Genomic DNA, 20163 nt, shown 5'->3' on the forward strand with positions numbered 1-20163 from the left:
TTCTTTGTAGTGTGTGTGTGTGTGTAGCTGCGTTACTCTTGTTCTCTGTGTGGGTTTTCTCTTGTCACTTGGGCATGCCTGCAGAAGTGTGAGCTACAAATATGCAATGCTGCTCTCGTTTGAAACCATTTATAATGGCCTGACTTCCTGTAGAGCAACAGTAGCATGTCGATGCACATGAAAAATTGCCATGCTTCAGAGTGGTAGAGATCATTAGCTAAAATGTTATTGTCAATGAGGAAGTAAAAAAATAAAAATATATATGTTGAACTCTGACTACAAAAGGACATAAGTCATAGGCATCACATTGCTCCAGTATTGGTGAAAAGAAATTAAAACCAAAATAAAAGAGAGGACACATTTGCTGGACCTGCTGACAACACTAAAAGTGTTGTACTCTAATATGCATCTGCTGTTGTTAGAATGACAGCAGGTTATATAGCATGATATTGTCAAATCAAATATTGTCACATGCGCATATCTACATGCGTAGATATGTACATGAAGGCAGGGTAAAGTGACGAGGCATCAGGATAGATCATAATAAGAGTAAGAATAAAGAACAGTCTAGCAGCAGTTTATGATGAATGTGAAAGTGTGCGTGTGGTATCGTTATTCCTGTGTGTTGTGTGTGTTTTTAGAGCATGTGAATGTGTGTGGTTGTGTGAGTGTCAGTGTCAGTGTAGTGTGTGTATACAATGCATTTGGAAAGTACTCAGACCCCCCCGTATTTCAGTTGAAGTATTCAGACCCTTTAATATGAGACTTGAAATTGAGCTCAGGTGCACCATTTCCATTGATCATCCTCAAGATGTTTCTACAACTTGATTGGAGTCCACCTGTGGTAAATTAAATTGATTGGCCAAGATTTGGAAAGGCACACATCTGCCTATATAAGGTCCCACAGTTGACAGTGCATTTCAGAGCGAAAACCAGGGTATGAGGTCTAAGGAAGTATTTGTAGCCAGGATTGTGTCGAGGCACAGATCTGGGAAGGATACCAAAACATTTCTGCAGCATTGAAGGTCACCAAGAACAGTGGCCTCAATCATTCTTAATTGGAAGAAGTTTGGAACCACAGACTCAATTTAGAGCTGGCCGCCTGGCCAAACTGAGAAATCGGGGAAGAAGAGGCTTGGTCAAGGAGGTGACCAAGAACCCGAAACACACTCTGACAGAGGTCTAGAGTTCCTCTGTGGAGATGGGAGAACCTTCCAGAACAACCATCTCTACAGCACTCCACCAATCAGGCCTATATGACAGTGGCCACTCAGTAAAAAGGCACATGACAGCCAGCTTGGAGTTTGCCAAAAGGCACCTGAAGGACTCTCAGACCATGAGAAACAAGATTCTCTGGTCTGATGAAACCAAGATTGATCTCTTTGGCCTAAATGCCAAGCGTCACGCCTGGAGGAAACCTGCCATCATCCCTACGTTGAAACATGATGGTGGCAGTATCATGTTGTGGAGAACGTATTTCAGTGGCAGGGACTGGGAAAGTAGTTAGGATCGAGGGAAAGATGAACGGAGCAAAGTACAGAGATCCTTGATGAAAACCAGATTCAGAACGATCAGGACACCAGACTGGGGTGAAGGTTCACCTAACAGGACAACGACCCTAAGCACACAGCCAAGACGACGCAGGAGTGGTTTTGGGACAAGTCTCTCAATGTCCTTGAGTGGCCCAGCCAGAGCCTGGACATTCTGCAGAATATTTTTGGTACCCTTTCTCAGCTCTTTCTCAGCACTCTACAGACAATTCCTTCGACCTCATGGCTTGGTTTTCGCTCTGACGTGCACTGTCAACGGTGGAACCTTATATAGACAGATGTGTGCCTTTCAAAATCATGTCCAATCAATTGAATTTACAGGTGTTCTCCAATCAAGTTGTAGAAACATCTCAAGGATGATCAATGGAAACAGGATGCACCTGAGCTCAATTTCCAATCTCCTAGCAAAGGGTCTGAATACTTATGTGAATAAGGTATATATATATATTTTTTATATACATTTGCAAAAATGTCAACCTGTTTTCGCTTTGTCAATATAGGGTATTGTGTGTAGATTGATTTTGTTTTTATTTAATACATTTTAGAATAAGGCTGTAATGTAACAATGTAGAAAAAGAGAAGAGTTCTGAATATTTTCAGAATGCACTGTAGTCCAGGTAACCGTTAACTATTGTTTTGTAGATGAGTGAGTGCACACATTTTGCACAAGTTGTCACATCATAAATATAGAAATGTATGACATTTAACACCCCGCCCCCTGACTGGTTTTTGCCACCCCCTGTCTGATAATCCAAGCAAGCCCACAGTGTGTCTGTCAAAAGCCATAGCACAAACACCCACTGGTGTTAGACATACACTAAAGTATGATCGTCGAACATCTCATTTCAAAATCATGGGCATTAATATGGAGTTGGTCCCCTTTTGCTGCTATAACAGCCTCCACTCTTCCGGGAAGGCTTTCCACTCAATTCCATTCAGCCACAAGATCATTCGTGAGGACGGGCACTGATGTTGGGTGATTAGGCCTGGCTCGTAGTCGGAGTTCCAATTCATCCCAAATGTGTTCGATGGGGTTGAGATTCTTCCACGCAGATCTCGACAAAGCATTTCTGTAAAGTGAGGTCCATTAATTTTGGGAAATATGTTCCCAAGTATTTTCGCGCAAAATAGAGCAACATGTGATCGTAATTATGTTTTTGTCAAATATTATATGTTTGGGATTATTGCGGTCAAATTGCAGTCTACAAATGATTTATGTTCCGGATCCCTGACCATTCGCTCAAGAAGAAAATCGGCCCGCGGATGAATCTAGTTGCTGATCTCTGCTCTAGGGGTAAATTAGTTCGCTAATTACCACAACTTTAACTATAGCGCATATTACAATGTGAGAACAATAATACATCTACTGATTTTTACAGCAACCAACATTTATCTTCCTAGTTCATACTCCATCACAACAATAGAAGGCAGTAAAATGACCATGCATCTGTAATTTTGTTTGTGTAGGAACCAAAGTAATTTTAACCAATGTGGTTCCATCACGTTTACGCTCCTCGGTACATTCACGCCATTCGAAATGTTTGTCGATTATAATATAGTGCATATATTTGGCCATTCGTCTATATGCTTACAAATGAAACAGCCTAATTCAACAGATCAGTATGTCTCCAATGCATGTTTCAGAGACATGTCCTGTGGTCCGTCAGTAATCGAACTTCCCGTTCACGTCACCACAGCCCTTTCCGTCCTTTTTCTCCCTCCGCGCGCTATCTTTTCGGTCCACGTGCGGATGTCTTAGATTTTACAATCAAAAAGACCGTAATAAGAGTTTGGACCAAATGGCTGCATCATTCGAGCAGATGAGAGCTAACGTGGGAAAGCTATTACGAGGAATTGATAGGTATGGAGACTTGTTTGATAAATACTAGCTTAGCTAGGCCATTCAGTCTGCTGCTACGTAATGCTAGCAACATGTGATTGTTTGAAATTATGCAGAAAGTTGGTTCTGTTTAATTTATTAGACATATCTAACGACGTGCAGGTGTCACAAACCTTTGGCTTACCTAATGTTACTTGTACACGTTAGCTAGCAAGGTACAAATGCTTGTACCGGTAAACTTTAAGCAAACGTTTAACCGCACAACAACATCCTTTGACAGCTGGTTGGTTGTAAAGGCAGATTGATTGGCTCTCTGCCAGTTTTTGCACACCTTGTTGTAGTTTAAGTAGTTAGCTAGCTGTGTCGGCTATCTGAATCCCATGTTTAACCGATGTGAAATGGCGAGCTAGTGTACGGGGGTGCGCGCTAATATCGTTTCAATCGGTGACGTCACTCTCTTTGAGACCTTGACGTAGTGGTTCCCCTTGCTCTGTAAGGGCCGCGACTTTTGTGGAGCGATAGGTAACGACGCTTCGAGTGACTTGTCTGTGTGCAGAGGGTCCCTCGTTCGAGCCCGGGTAGGTGCGAGGGGACGGACTCAAGTTAAAAGCCCTTACTGTTACATTGTTTATGATCTCTTTCAGATACAACCCAGAGAACCTGGCAACATTGGAACGCTACGTGGAAACACAAGTTAAAGAAAATGCCTACGACCTAGAGGCCAATTTGGCTATTCTCAAATTGTGAGTCACCCTATCTCTTGACTGTGACTACTGTCACGTTTGTTAGGCTTGTAAAAATAGTTAACTTATGTAGTTCCATTTTCTTGCTAGGTGGTAGGTAGCCCTTGATCATGACTCTCAGTTCCATTACACAAGAGTCATTGGACAAAGGCTTCTTCTGTACAGGGGAGTTTTGTTAAAAAGAGCCCCTGCGCTCAATAAGAAAATGAGCAGGCGTCGCTTGCGTCACGGTTTTGGAAACATAAGAACTTATCTTTCATAGCAACAAGAAATAATTTTCAAAAACCAAAATGTTAAATTTATACACCTTGATAGGGTTCCCACACGACCATATCTCCATATAACATTGCGTGTTTTCACAAGACAGAGGTTGACCACCTGTGCTAATTAGCTATCTAGTAGTGATGTAATGGTACACTGATAAACATAAGTCGCCAGTTCAAATATTTAAGATGCGAGTGCATCAGTCTGCGGGAGCCCAAATCGATCCAAATGGAACATCCATCGGCAAGTAACCCGACTCAAAAAAAAAAAACACAAAAAGAAGCCGTGTTCCGAAAATCCTCAAATCTGTTGACTGATTTGATGCGTCCTCTCCTTCAACCTATCAAACTGTTACGCATGTATGACATTGATCTTACAAGGCAGATAACTGTGTACAGTGCGAGAGACGCAGCTGTTCGTGACAATGAGCTGGTTTTACACTGCTAATATTCGTAGACTACATCTCCGAGTCACCTTCAGCGTTCAGATTTTTGTAAAGGCTTTTCGCAATATTAAATCATAAGCTTTATTAATTTGACAACTAATGTATTTTTCTGGGTCGTTGTTACCAAATAAGCTGTAGAAAATTGATTTACCAGTGGAGCTGTGTAGGGTAAAGGAGTGGACAACTGCTCACGCATCTAACTGTTGATTGGGGCTTTTTGATTGCCAGGTTCACCGTACGAAATATTGAAACAGTCCTGTAATTTTTACAGGAACAGTGGTAGAAGCTCGGTCTGCGTTATGGCTCAGCTCACACACTACATCATTCACACACAAACACACAGGGCCTCAGGAGTCAGGTCAGAGATCTAATTCCTGAGCTCCGTATTAATTTAGAATGGAAAATGAAAGTGTTCATGCAACATTTGTTAGTGCATCGCTTCCCGTTCCACTAGTCAAATCTCACAATCGTTTCAAACGTAGTATCTTTCCTGTGTCGGAGCGCATGTATTTAATGTGTATTGAATCATGCTTGTAAGGAGAGATGCACATCCCTACTATCTAGCATGCTCCCAACACCTGTGTGTAACTGAAGAAGTCCGGCAGAAACGTTTTGTGACTGAAAAATAATGTTGGCTGCTACTGTGATAAAGTAGCTTAACCTCTTGGAACCACCATCCGGGATAATTGTCATCAACTACGCTAAATAGCATAGCGCAACGGTCAAACAATCTTACTAGAAAATATTCATATTCATGAAATCACAAGTGAAATATAGCGAAACAAAAGGCTAAGCTGTGTTAATCACCCTGTCGTCTCAGATTTTGAAATGATGCTTTACAGTGAAAACAATAAAAGCGTTTTAAGTTTATCGATATACTAGCAAAACATGTACACCTAGCGGCAGTTAACTTGGTCACAAATCAGAAAAGCAATCAAAGTAATCATTTACCTTTGAGCTTCGGGTGTTTTCACTCACGAGACTCCCAGTTAGACAGCAGATGTTCCATAAAGATATTTTAAAATCCAAATACCTCCGTTAGTTTGATGCGTTATGACTAGGAATCCACTGGAAATAGCGTTCACGACAACGCAGACAAATTCCAAATTATATCCATAATATCGACAAACATGGCAAACGTTTTTTATAATCAACCCTCAAGGTATTTTTCATATATCTATTCGATAATATATCAACTGGGACAGTTGACATTTCACTAGGACCGGGAGGAAAAAGGGCTACCTCTATGTTTTGCGCAAAAATCACACTGAGAGCCAACGACTGACCACTTACGCAATGTGGATGTTTACGCTCATTCTTCAAAATAAAGGCCTGAAACTACGTGTAAAGGCTGTAGACACCTTAGGGAAGCCACAGAAAAAGGAATCTTGTTGATATCCCTTTCAATGGGCGATAGGAATGCATAGAAAGACGGGGGTTTCAAAATAAGTCACTTCCTGATTGGATTTTTCTCAGGATTTCGACTGCAATATCAGTTCTGTTATACACAGACAATATTTTTACAGTTTTGGAAACTTTAGAGTTTTTTTCTATCCTAAGCTGTCAATTATATGCATATTCTAGCCTCTGGTCCTGAGAAATTGGCAGTTTACTTTGGGAATGTTATTTTTCCAAAAATAAAAATAGTGCCCCCTAGCTTCAAGAGGCAGTGTACAGTAAGTGTGTATTTTAGCATTTGTGAAATTATATTGATGTGATATGAAGGTATAGGGCTTTGTTTCTAGAACAATATCGTAATTGAGAACTGATTCACATGTAGATGGCATATTTTGCTATTTTGGCTGCCAGAGCCAGTCTAACTAGGATTCTTGGGCTAGCAGAACACCACTCATGGCTATATCAGTAAGGGATGCTGTTCTTGTTCCTGCAGGTACCAGTTCAACCCTGCCTACTTCCAGGTCACAGTGACGTCGCAGATTCTGCTCAAGGCCCTGACCAACTTACCACACACAGACTTTACTCTGTGCAAGTGCATGATTGACCAGACACACGTATCCTTTTGGAGCCCAGTATAATCTAGTAGTATAATCCTGCAACAAGTACAATTTGTCCACTTCTGTACTCTCATGTCATTAAAAACATTGACAATCATTTAGGCTTAGGCAGTGTTTTATTTAACTAGGCAAGTCTGTTAAGAACAAATTGATATTTACAATGACTGTCTAGGAACAGTGGGTTAAGGTATACTGTATTCCCAGAGTATTTGGAAATGCCTACGGTATGTTTTTTTTCAATGCTGTTAACTATTTCTTTTGAAATGTTTTATTTTAATATTTGTAGGTACTTTTTAAGTAAATACTTGTACAATACGTTAGGAGATAAAGAAGATTGTGTTCTTCATTTCACCTGTAAAGTTTTAGTTATGAAACTTACCGGTAGTCCGCAGTCGTGGTGTTTGTTTTACACTTACACAATGATGAGGGACCGGAGTCTTGGGAGTTAATTGCTGTTGTATAGCACGCGACAGCTGATCAAGTTACAGTATGGAATTCACAACTACATGTTTTCTTGCTAAATATCTTAACTATTAAGTTAACTGTCTAAAATGTGCTAAATGTTCTAGTTGTGCATTTGGTTTATTAACCTAGGCTTCCGAGTTGCGCAGCGGTCTAAGGCACTGCATCTCCGTGCTAGAGGCGTCACTACAGACCATGGTTCGATTCCAGGCTGTATCACAACCGGCCGTGATTGGGAGTCCAAAAGGGCGGCGCACAATTGGCCCAGCGTCGTCCGGTGTAAATAAGAATTTGTTCTCAACAGATTTGCCTAGTTAAATGAGGTTAAATAAATTCAATATTTAAAAAAGCTAGTTAAGTGGATTTTGTTTGGTAACCGCAGATAATCCCCTCCTGGATCAAGAGCCTTGCTGTCAATTTTTTTTTGTGCTTGTAAAAAACTTGCTTTTTTTGTTGCTTGTATAACTGAGTTGGGATGTCTGTCCTGCAAATACTTTAGATCAGAGACTGTTCCAAGATGGCATCGCTCTGGGATGTCTGATTGTCTTGTCCCGTGTGTGTGTATGTATTTATAATCTCAATTTCCATCTACGGACTGAACATGCACCCCTGCAACCCAACTCACACAATGTGGTACGGGTCTGCTGTTTTTATACTTGAGAACCAGAACCCCCAGCTAACTAGCTTGGTTTCTCAAATGACTGCCTTGCCTGTTTCACCAACTACTTCTGAGTTCAGTGTGTCAAATCGGAGGGCCTGTTGTCCAGACCTCTGGCAGTCTGTGGGTGCCACAGGGTTCAATTCTCGGGGTGACTCTTCTCTGTATATATCAATGTCGCTCTTGCTGCTGGTGATTCTCTGCTCCACCTCTATGCAAACGACACCATTCTATATACTTCTGGCCCTTCTTTGGACACTGTGCTAACAAACCTCCAAACAAGCTTCAGCGCCATACAACACTCCTTCCTTGGCCTCCAACTGCTTTTAAATACTAGTAAAAACTAAGTGCATGCTCTACAACCGATCGCTGCCCGCACCCTCCTGCCCGACTAGTATCACTACTCTAGAATATGTGGACAACTACCAATACCTAGGTGTCTAGTTGGACTGTAAACTCTCCTTCCTGACACTCATTAAGCATCTCTAATCCAAAATTAAATCTAGAATCAGCTTCCTATTTCGCAACAAAGCCTCCTTCACTCATGATGCCAAACATACCCTCATAAAACGGACTATGCTGCCGATCCTTGACTTCGGCAATGTCATTTACAAAATAGCCTCCAACACTCTACTCAGCAAATTGAATGCAGTCTATCACAGTGCCATCCGTTTTGTCACCATAGCCCCATATACTACCCACCACTGCTGGCCCTCACTACATATCTGTCGCCAAACCCACTGGCTCCAGGTCATCTATAAGTCTTTGCTAGGTAAAGTCCCGCCTAACCTCAACTCCGGTATATTGCACTCGTCATCCCCAAAGCCAACACTTCCTTTGGCCACCTTTCCTTCCAGTTCTCTGCTGCCATTGACTGGAACGAATTGTGAAAATCTCTGAAGCTGGAGACTCATCTCCCTCTAACTTTAAGCATCATCTGTCAGAGCAGTATACCGATCACTGTACCTGTACACAGCCAATCTGTAAATGGCACACCCGACTACCTCATCCCCATATTATTATTTACCCTCTTGCTCTTTTGCACCCCAGTACATCTATCACTCCAATATTAATGATAAATTGTGATTATATCGCCTCTGGCCTATTTATTGCCTACCTCCCTACTCTTTTACATTTGCACACACTGTATATAGATATTTCCAATTTTCTTTTCTATTGTGTTATCGACTATGTTCGTTTGTGTAACTCTGTTTTTTGTCGCACTGCTTTGCTTTATCTTGGTCAGGTTGCAGTTGTAAATGAGAACTTTTTTTCAACTGGCCTACCTGGTTAAATAAAGGTGAAATATATGTATGTGTAATGTATTTTTTTAAAGTATAAAATGTTTGCAAAGTACACATTAGCGTTATCTATGGGATATTACATGTACTTGTTATCATTGCTATCCTCCCGATTACAAAGGCTCATTGGAGTTTGAAAATAGCACTCCTTGTGTTCAGTGCTGGTATTAGAGAATGCCTGGTATTGCACAAGGTCAATATGAAAGTATGGCAATTTGTATACCGCCCAAACCTCTAATTTGTTTTGGTTGATTTCTGAGGTTTGTGTTCGAGTAATGGTGTGGACATTAGTCTTATGTGGCCAGTTTGCGCTTTCCTTGACTAGCGTGAAGCAGCAGGAGGAGCGCCCCATTAGGCAGATCCTGTACCTGGGGAACCTCCTGGAGACCTGCCATTTCCAATCCTTCTGGGTATACACAATACAAGCCTTTTGCCCTGCTCATTTCACTCAACTTTCCAGTCATTGTTAGATCATTTTTGGGATCATATCCTTTTACCTTTATTTAACTAGGCAAGTCAGTTAAGAACAAATGGAAAATATGAATGACGGCCTAGGAACAGCCTGTTCAGGGGCGGAACAACAGATTTGTACCGTGTCAGTTTGGGGATTTGAACTTGCAACCTTTCGGTTACTAGCTAACCACTAGGCTATCCTGCCTCCCCATGGAGCAGTTCCAATCAGAACGTTGAGGTTCAAGCATGACTGTACATTGTGACTTGAACTGGAAATGGATGGCTGTGCTAATAGACAACACCTATCCTGACTTCATTACATCTATATGAAATGTGACCTCCAGTTCTGATTGTATGGTACTCATTCCTTTGTCTGTCACTCAGTCCAGTCTGGAGGAGAACAGGGAATTCATTGACGGCATCACAGGCTTTGAGGACTCCGTGCGCAAGTGTGAGTAGAATATTTGGAAATCAAGTTTAGTTGCCGACTTCATAATATTGCAATTAACGTGATGATGGCTTGTTTAACTGCTGCTCTTTCCACAGTCATCTGCCATGTGGTTGGAATCACATACCAGAACATTGAGCATCGACTTCTGGCTGAGATGCTGGGTGACCCCCTTGGTAAGGCCATTCATTTCAAATGTATATCTTTTGGAGAGTGCTGTCCTATTGATTTCTTTGTGACTACAGTGTTAATTATCTAAGTCATATCCCACTTCCCCCTGCTCAATTGACTTCCTGATCCCCATACAGACACACAGGTTAAGGTGTGGATGAGCAAGTACGGGTGGACGGAGAACGAGGAAGGGCAGATCTTCATCTTTAACCAGGAGGAGAGTGTCAAGCCCAAGAACATTGTTGAAAAGATTGACTTTGAGAGTGAGTGTTTCCTTGTCTTGTTTGCTGGTGTCCAATGACGTCGCTTTGTTGTCTGTCTGTAGTCACTTTTAGCATACATTTTCAAAGTTCAACTTCCACCCTCTCCCCCTTGTCAGTGTAGCTTTATGTAACCTAAGACTTTTCATGGAAATACAATTTAGTTGACATTCTTTCCTTTTGTTTTCTCCTGCTCTGTCTTGCTCTCCCCCTTTACTCTCCTGTGTTTTCCTTTGTTTCTGTCCCTCTTCCGCAGGTGTATCCAGCATCATGGCCACATCTCAGTGATATCCAGACACATTGGCACAAACACCCCGACTGCACCAAAATTCAACCAGACAGAAGTACATATACCACAAACCAGCGTTTCACAATAAATGTTAATTATCCATTCATACGCAGGCCCAAAGTGTGCTGATCTTTTCACTGACTACATTGAACTACCCTGTGATGTAAACCTTTTTAAGTCCATTCCAGGATGGGATTTTTAAAAGTTTTAACCTGTGATAAGATGTGGGTGTGCCTAAGGAGAGTGCTATTTAATCTTTGACTTGGCATGTCAGTAAATTAACACTGTCTGTATCCTTTTCACGCCTGTTCGGAGTGTGGTGACAAATCATCTACATTTTTGCATGCGAGGCCGAATTATCATTTGTCACAACTTCACACAAAACATTCCTTAGTCTAATTTATGGAAAAAGTTACACTGAAACAAAAATATAAATGCAACAATTTCAAAGATTTTACTGAGTTACAGTTCAAATAAAGACATCAGTTAATTGAAATCAATTCAATAGGCCCTCATCTCAAGGTTTCACGACTGGGAATACAGATGTGTTGGTCAAAGATACTTAAAACAAAAAGTAGAGGCGTGGATCAGAACCTGTCCGTATCTAGTGGGACCACCATTTCCCTCATGCAGCGCAACATCTCCTTCGCGTATAGTTGATCAGGCTGTTGATTGTGGAATGTTGTCCCATTCCTCTTCAGTGGTTGTGATGCCGGTTGAACGTACTGCCAAATTCTTTAACAGGATGTTGGGAGGTGGCTTATGGTAGAAAAACAAATTCAATTCTCTGGCAACACCTCTGGTGGACTTCCAGCAGTCAGCATGCAAATTGCACGCACCCTCAACTTGAGACATCTGTGGCATTGTGTTGTGACAACTGCACATTTTGGAGTGGTCTTTTAATGTCCCCAGCACAAGGTGCACCTGTGTAATGATCATGCTGTTTAATCAGCTTCTTGATATGCCACATCTGTCTGGTGGATCAATTATCTTGTTAAATAGTAAATATTCACTAACAGGATGTAAACACATTTGTGCTCAAACTTTTAGAGAAATAAGCATTTTGTGCATGTGAAACATTTTTGGGGATCTTTTATTTCAGCTCATGAAACATGGGTACAACACTTTACATGTTGCGTTTTATAATTTTGTTTAGTGTATATGACTTGGGTATCATGCAAAGACTTAATCATGGGACTGCGAAGTGCGCACGTAAGCGATTTCAACTTTCGGGAAGCTACATGGGTGAGCTACTGTGCAGTATTAAGGGTATGGCCAATGGCCATTTGACAAGGTAAATTTGTTAATGGATAGAAAAGTTGTTAACGGTAACTCCTGTAAAAGTGGATAAAGCAATTGCTTTCAAAACGTTGTAGGGTTTCGTTGCACACCGTTTTAACTCTACAACAAACAGGCTATTAGTTTTGTAAGGACATACAGAAATAATTGCAACAGTAATGACTCCGGTCTCGAATAGGTTCAGCAAAGGCAACAACGGAAGATCTCAGTATGACATTGTTATAACAGTTAAGGCTGAAAAAATATACTAATTCATTAATGAAAATACTCTATTTAAATGAAAACCTATCTCTTACATAAGTGTATGAATCAAATCATTGGACATACTGTGTTATTTATAATCACAAAACACTGAGTGATATATTTTTGCATTCTATTTTATTTAGCCAGGTAGGCAAGTTGAGAGCAAGTTCTCATTTACAATTGCGACCTGGCCAAGATTAAGTAAAGCAGTTTGACACACAACAACACACTTACACATGGAGTAAAACAAACACAGTCAATAATACACAAAAATAAGTCCATATACAATGTGAGCAAATGAGGTGAGAAGGGAGGTAAAGGCAAAAAGGCCATGGTGGCGAAGTAAATACAATATAGCAAGAAAAACACTGGAATGGTAGATTTGCAGTGGAAGAATGTGTAAAGTAGAGAGAAATAATGGGGTGCAAAATAAATACAGTAGGGGATGAGGTAGTTGTTTGGGTTAAATTACAGATGAGCTATGTACAGGTGCATTAATCTGTGAGCTGCTCTGACAGCTGGTGCTTAAAGCTAGTGAGGGAGATAAGTGTTTCCAGTTTCAGAGATTTTTGTAGTTCGTTCCAGTCATTGGCAGCAGAGAACTGGAAGAATAGGTGGGCCAAGGAAGAATTGGTTTTGGGGGTGACCAGTGAGATATACCTGCTGGAGCGCATGCTACAGGTGGGTGCTGCTATGGTGACAGAGAGCTGAGATGAGGGGGGACTTTACCTAGCAGGGTCTTGTAGATGACCTGGAGCCAGTGGGTTTGGCGATGAGTATGATGCGAGGGCCAGCATAAAAAACGTACAGGTCGCAGTGGTGGGTAGTATACGGGGCTTTGGTGACAAACCGGATGGCACTGTGATAGACTGCATCCAATTTGTTGAGTAGGCTATTGGAGGCTATTTTGTAAATGACATCGCCGAAGTCGAGGATCGGTAGGATGGTCAGTTTTACAAGGGTATGTTTGGCAGCATGAGTGAAGGATGCTTTGTTGAGAAATAGGAAGCCAATTCTAGATTTAACATTGAATTGGAGATGTTTGATGTGAGTCTGGAAGGAGAGTTTACAGTCTAACCAGACACCTAGGTATTTGTAGTTGACAACGGGTAGACGGATGTCTCACCTGGACAGTTATTTTCAATGCATGACAAATGCAGGTTTTGAGGGGTGTGTCATATACTGTACTAATCTTCAAGGTCTTGTAGACGTGCTAAGAATCATGCATGTACTGACAATAGCCATAACAATACACCCATCCTCTCACTGTCAACTGCGTTTATTTTCAGCAAATGTAACGTGTAAATATTTGTATGAACATAAGATTCAACAAGTGAGACATAAACTGAACAAGTTCCACAGACATGTGACTAACAGAAATTGAATAATGTGTCCCTGAACAAGACGGGGTCAAAATTAAAAGTAACAGTCAGTATCTGGTGTGGCCACCAGCTGCATTAAGTACTGCAGTGCATCTCCTCCTCATGAACTGCACCATATTTACAAGTTCTTGCTGTGTGATGTTACCCCACTCTTCCACCAAGGCACCTACAAGTTCCCAGACATTTCTGTGGAGAATGGCCCTAGCCCTCACCCTCCGATCCAACAGGTTCCAGACTTGCTCTGAGGGATTGAGATCCGGGCTCTTCGCTGGTCATGGCAGAACACTGAGGGTAGTGAGGTCTGCACAACACAATCACCGGGGGCAAACTACCTGCCCTCCAGGACACCTACACCACCCGATGTTACAGGAAGGCCATAAAGATCATCAAGGACAACAACCACCCGAGCCAATGCCTGTTCACCCCGCTATCATCCAGAAGGCGAGGTCAGTACAGGTGCATCAAAGCTGGGACCGAGAGACTGAAAAACAGCTTCTATCTCAAGGCCATCAGACTGTTAAACAGCCACCACTAACATTGAGTGGCTGCTACCAACACACTGACTCAACTCCAGCCACTTTAATAATGGGAATTGATGGGAAATGATGTAAAATATATCACTAGCCACTTTAAACAATGCTACCTAATAATGTTACATACCCTACATTATTCATCTCATATGCATATGTATATACTGTACTCTATATCATCTACTGCATCCTTATGTAATACATGTATCACTAGCCACTAACTATGCCACTTTGTTTACATACTCATCTCATATGTATATACTGTACTCGATACCATCTACTGTATCTTGCCTATGCTGCTCTGTACCATCACTCATTCATATATCCTTATGTACATATGCTTTATCCCCTTACACTGTGTATAAGACAGTAGTTTTGGAATTGTTAGTTAGATTACTTGTTGGTTATTACTGCATTGTCGGAACTAGATGCACAAGCATTTCGCTACACTCGTATTAACATCTGCTAACCATGTGTATGTGACAAATAAAATTTGATTTGACATTCCTGTCTTGCAGGAAATCACGCACAGAACGAGCAGTATGGCTGGTGACATTGTCAGGATGAGCCTGCAGGAAGGGTACCACATGAGGGAGGAGGGTGTCTTCCCTGTAACGCACAGCGTTGAGATTGCCTGCAATGACAACAAGCTCAGTCTGATGATGCTGTTACACACCGCCCGAGACCATGACGGACCCTCCATCTCCAAATCGATCCCGCTCCAGAGTACAGGCCTCGGTGTAACGCTCATTCCTTCGACGATAAACGCGAATCTGACCATCACCCCTGGTGAGACAAAACCGCGACAGTGAAGAGCACTTTTTGCCAGTCCTGTCTGGTCCAGCGACAGTGGGTTTGTGCCCATAGGCGACGTTGTTGCCAGTGATGTCTGGTGAGAACCTGCCTTACAACAGGCCTACAAGCCCTCAGTCCAGCCTCTCTCTGCCTATTGCCATCCTGTACCGGTCCCGCAGGTGTGACGTTCAGATGGGGCGGCAGGGTAGCCTAGTGGTTAGAGCGTTGGACTAGTAACCGGAAGGTTGCGAGTTCAAACCCCCGAGCTGACAAGGTACAAATCTGTCGTTCTGCCCCTGAACAGGCAGTTAACCCACTGTTCCCAGGCCGTCATTGAAAATAAGAATGTGTTCTTAACTGACTTGCCTGGTTAAATAAAGGTAAAATTAAAATAAATAAAAAAATGTATCGATCCTGTGCAGGTGTTGTTACATGTGGTCTGCCACTGCGAGGACGATCAGCTGTCTGTCCAGCATGCCTAAGGCACGTTTCCGCAGATGAGCAGGGACCCTGGGCATCTTTATTTTGGTGGTTTTCATAGTCAATAGAAAGGCCTCTTTAGTGTCCTAAGTTTTCATAACTGTGACCTTAATTTCCTACCGTCTGTAAGCTGTTAGTGTCTTAACGACTGTTCCACAGGTGCATGTTCATTCATTGTTTATGGTCATTGGACAAGTATGGGAAACAGTGTTTAAACCCTTTATAATGATGATCATAGGTGCGTGCTATGAATTATCAGAGAGAACAGACAACCAGCAGGCTGTTGAATACCCCTGCCAGTTGAATACCCCTGCCATAGCACAACACTTTATGAATACTGGCTCTGGATTGAGGACTTCTGTGTTAGGGCAGGATTAGGTCATAGTGATGTTATCTTCAGAAGGCTTAGCCAATTGTCAAGCTGTCATGGCTAAATGTGAGGAAAAAAACCCACCCTGGGCAATGTTTCCATACATTATGAACATCCAATCCCTGGACTGGACAGAGCCAAGTCTTAGGTTTTTTTTTTCATGAAGACACAAAGGTCTCCTTGCCTACTGTATACATGTTGTATTCACTTTGTTACTCTCCATTGAAGATGGAGTCTTGGGTCAAAACGCCTGTCACCATAGATCTAGGCACTTTTTTCAGTTTATTTGTGGTAGGCCTAGTAGTGATCAGTCAATCTTAAATCATAAAAGCAACAGTGAGGACCGGTGGGTTAAAGTCTCTACACTACTTTAGATTATGTAAACAGAGTAGATTTATGTCCCTGGTATGTTGTTATCCAATTCATCTTACCCAGTAAAGGGGACACTCAGCTAAATGTTTGTTAAGAGGCGTGTTGTGTCTTGCTTTCTCTCCCTTCTCCCAGGATATCTGCCCTTCAGCATAGATCATCGTGGATGGACGTGTGTCAGCGAGTTCTGAGTAAGTGGAACATGCCATGTGTTTGTTGCCCGACGCAGTGTCTTTTCACTTGCCTCCTTACATATTAGGGCCCTGTTCAATCCGCAATGCGGAGGTTCAGCTTTACAGCGTGATTGAAAAATAAAGGCGATGTTCCCACTGGAGGCTTCATTCACCGTAAACACTGCAGATGTCTGCTGGGAAATGACCTTCAATTCTACTATGGAATATGTAACGCTTCAGCTTTACTGATTGAATAGAGCCCGTAGTCTTGTTTCCAGCCATTGCAGTACCACAATAAACTGGGATGCGGTTGATCTGTTTCCTTATTACCCAAAGTTTTCTCCCATTGTCTCCCATAGTTCTACCCAAGAGTACAGAATTGCTTTGACATCATGAATGAATTGAATGTCTGACATACTGTACAGTAAACGCCAGGTGGCCATCATCAAACTACTTACCCAGTGAAGTGAATGTGATATATAATATACCTTTACCTGTTCCTCTGTCCTCCTCTGCTCTCTGTTGATTAGATGACTGCTGGTTCCTGTCTGCGGTGGCGTCCCTCTCCATGCATCGCCCACTGAGAGTTACAATGGCAGCTTTTACTTCCAGGTCAGCCTCAGGACGTTAAGCACACCTAATTAGGCTGTCATTATCTGTCAAGGTTTGTTGAATTTGCATTCCTGTATATAGGAGATATGGGCAAATAACTATTTAGTTGGAGTTTGTTGATGCCCATCTCTGAGATTAAAATGAAAACCTGTGTGTGTTTACCTGTCTGTAGTTCTGCAATACGACGAGTGGGATAAGGTGAAGGTTGACATGTGTTGTGTGTGTGGGGGTTGATTTTCCCACAGGGCCCCCTTGAGTAGAGAAATGAGTTTGGAATCATGTCCAGTCATGTCTACTCTGTAACCGGGATTGAACAAGTAAGACTACCCCCTCTGCTGGATACTAAGCACTGTTGTCAAATTCACGCTCATATTCATGACTGCACACCAAGGCCGACAGTGTCCAAATGCCGCCAGCCAAAACCTGCACACATACAGTGGTGTTGGGTTTCCTGTGTTTAATATTCAAATATGTTTTCAGGTTGGGCGACTCTCTGTCTCCCCCCACTCCTCCACTCCCTCAGGTGAAGTGTGTGTGCGTGCGTGCGTGCGTGCGTGTATGCTTGGGGCAGGTTCCTCAAAGTGTTTGTCCAAAGGCCTGAGTGGAGTTGTCCGTGAGGAAGGGCAGAAGCGTCTGGACAGGGTTCAGAAGGAGGATCGGGGCGTTTCATTAAGTGGACCTTCATAGACTCTCACTTTGTGCCTCCATACTTCACCTGTTCTCATATATTAATAACCTCTCTCTCCCTTTACTCTCTGTCTGTCTCGCCCCCTCGCTCTTTCTCCATCTCTCCCTCAGGACGGCGGTGTCAGACTTCTGTCGGAACTTGGACGCGGTGGAGGTGTTTCACCTGAGTGAGGTGACCCTGAGCGAGCTAGGCGCCACACAGAGACCATGGAACTGCACAGAGTTCTGACGGAAGTCTGAAACCACCATCCTGAGGGGGAGAGAAGGGGGAAGAAAGAGAGAGGGGGAGAACTGGGTACCACACATCTCCACCGGGGGTTCCCCAGAGGGGGTAAGATAAGGCACAATCGTACTGACCCACAGACACAACTATGACATAAAGATGTATTTGGTCATACATAATCTGAGAAGAATAGATTGATATCCATGTGTTTCCCTTATTGTACATAAATAGTTAGTAATGTACATATTGCACATAATCTTTATGTACTGGATATGTATGTGTCCAGGCTGGTTCTGCCTGAACCCTCAGTTCCATTTGACCCTGTTGGAGGAGGACAATGACCCCAGTGACCTTGAGCTGACCTGTTCCTTCCTGGTGACCCTCATGCAGAAGCACCAGAGACTAAGAGGAGTCCACCTGGGCATCGGCCTGGATACCCACATACCTGCACATGAACGTATGCACACATACACAGACACACCCAACAGGAAATACAACCGGAGTAGATTTAAATGAGCCACAGTAAATGTGAGAGAGAAAAGAAGAGAGGAACAAGTGAGGGAATATTTGAGTGTGGCAGCATATTGCTCAGTGTGGAAATGTGTGCACACATTTACATTTACATTTAAGTCATTTAGCAGACGCTCTTATCCAGAGCGACTTACGGTATCTAACCCTCTCTTCCCAGGCATGCTCAGAGTGTGCTTACCTGTCCTCTCTGGACCTGAGCTTGCTCCGCCCACTCATCAGCACCTGGAGGTGGTGATTCGCGGTCGCCTGGCACCCGGCCATTATGTCATCATCCCCTCCACCCCGGAGACCAATCAGCAGGGAGAGTTAATTCTGTGGGTGTTGACAGAAAAGTGACTGGACCAGTCCATGACTGGAGGTTGGAGGAAGAGTTACCTATGATATATGTTAAAGTATCAGGGCACTCAGTCAAGAAAAGGCTCTCTAAATTACACTGAGTTTACAAAACATGAGGAACACCTACTCTTTCTGGTAAGAAGAGTGGCGGGGGCGTATGCCTCATGACTAACGAGACATGGTGTGATGAAGGAAACATACAGGAACTCAAATCCTTCTGTTCACCTGATTTAGAATTCCTCACAATCAAATGTAGACCGCATTATCTTCCAAGAGAATTCTCTTCGATTATAATCACAGCCGTATATATCCCCCCCGCAAGCAGACACATCGATGGCTCTGAACGAACTTTATTTAACTCTTTGCAAAATGGAAACCATTTATCCGGAGGCTGCATTCATTGTAGCTGGGGATTTTAACAAAGCTAATCTGAAAAGAAGACTCCCTAAATTTGATCAGCATATCGATTGCGCAACTAGGGGTGGTAAAACCTTGGATCATTGTTACTCTAACTTCCGCGACGCATATAAGGCCCTGCCCCGCCCCCCTTTCGGAAAAGCTGACCACGACTCCATTTTGCTGATCCATGCCTACAGGCAGAAACTCAAACAAGAGGCTCCCACGCTGAGGTCTGTCCAACGCTGGTCAGACCAAGCTGACTCCACACTCCAAGACTGCTTCCATCACGTGGACTGGGACATGTTTCGTATGGCGTCAGATAAAAATATTGACGAATACGCTGATTCGGTGTGCGAGTTCATTAGAACGTGCGTCGAAGATGTCGTTCCCATAGCAACGATAAAAACATTCCCTAACCAGAAACCGTGGATTGATGGCAGCATTCGCGTGAAACTGAAAGCGCGAACCACTGCTTTTAATCAGGGCAAGGTGTCTGGCAACATGACCGAATACAAACAGTGCAGCTATTCCCTCCGCAAGGCTATTAAACAAGCTTAGCGTCAGTACAGAGACAAAGTGGAATCTCAATTCAATGGCTCAGACACAAGAGGCATGTGGCAGGGTCTACAGTCAATCACGGACTACAAGAAGAAACCCAGCCCAGTCACGGACCAGGATGTCTTGCTCCCAGGCAGACTAAATAACTTTTTTTGCCCGCTTTGAGGACAATACAGTGCCACTGACACGGCCTGCAACGAAAACATGCGGTCTCTCCTTCACTGCAGCCGAGGTGAGTAAGACATTTAAACGTGTTACCCCTTGCAAGGCTGCAGGC

General features: G+C 42.9%; 2 protein-coding genes across 2 annotated transcripts; both read left to right on the forward strand.

The window, feature by feature from the left end:
* The first annotated feature begins 3235 nt into the window (after nt 1–3235).
* Nucleotides 3236–11007, forward strand: LOC123992911 (eukaryotic translation initiation factor 3 subunit K-like). The gene is made up of 8 exons (XM_046294537.1): nt 3236–3411; nt 4035–4133; nt 6734–6854; nt 9611–9688; nt 10116–10182; nt 10278–10355; nt 10488–10613; nt 10867–11007. Exons 1-8 carry the CDS (start codon nt 3350–3352, stop codon nt 10896–10898), a joined length of 663 nt encoding a protein of 220 aa, XP_046150493.1. The 5' UTR covers nt 3236–3349; the 3' UTR covers nt 10899–11007.
* A 6729-nt stretch (nt 11008–17736) lies between these two features.
* Nucleotides 17737–19110, forward strand: LOC123992411 (calpain-3-like). Its single transcript, XM_046293553.1, has 2 exons — nt 17737–18519; nt 18751–19110. The coding sequence occupies exons 1-2, from the start codon at nt 18300–18302 to the stop codon at nt 18927–18929; spliced, it is 399 nt and encodes a 132-aa protein (XP_046149509.1). The 5' UTR covers nt 17737–18299; the 3' UTR covers nt 18930–19110.
* Nucleotides 19111–20163: the final 1053 nt, after the last annotated feature.

Source organism: Oncorhynchus gorbuscha, linkage group LG13 (genome assembly GCF_021184085.1).
Source record: "Oncorhynchus gorbuscha isolate QuinsamMale2020 ecotype Even-year linkage group LG13, OgorEven_v1.0, whole genome shotgun sequence".
In the NCBI taxonomy this organism is placed as follows: Eukaryota; Metazoa; Chordata; class Actinopteri; order Salmoniformes; family Salmonidae; genus Oncorhynchus; species Oncorhynchus gorbuscha.

Bases quoted from the DNA above. Each gene is read 5' to 3' on its own strand.
- LOC123992911 (XM_046294537.1), top strand. From the start codon at position 3,350: ATGGCTGCATCATTCGAGCAGATGAGAGCTAACGTGGGAAAGCTATTA. The intron at 6,855-9,610 runs GTATCCTTTTGG...ACTAGCGTGAAG, and splicing joins GCATGATTGACCAGACACAC to CAGCAGGAGGAGCGCCCCAT. The intron at 10,183-10,277 runs GTGAGTAGAATA...CTCTTTCCACAG, and splicing joins TGAGGACTCCGTGCGCAAGT to TCATCTGCCATGTGGTTGGA.
- LOC123992411 (XM_046293553.1), top strand. From the start codon at position 18,300: ATGTACATATTGCACATAATCTTTATGTACTGGATATGTATGTGTCCA. The intron at 18,520-18,750 runs GTATGCACACAT...CTCTCTTCCCAG, and splicing joins CCACATACCTGCACATGAAC to GCATGCTCAGAGTGTGCTTA.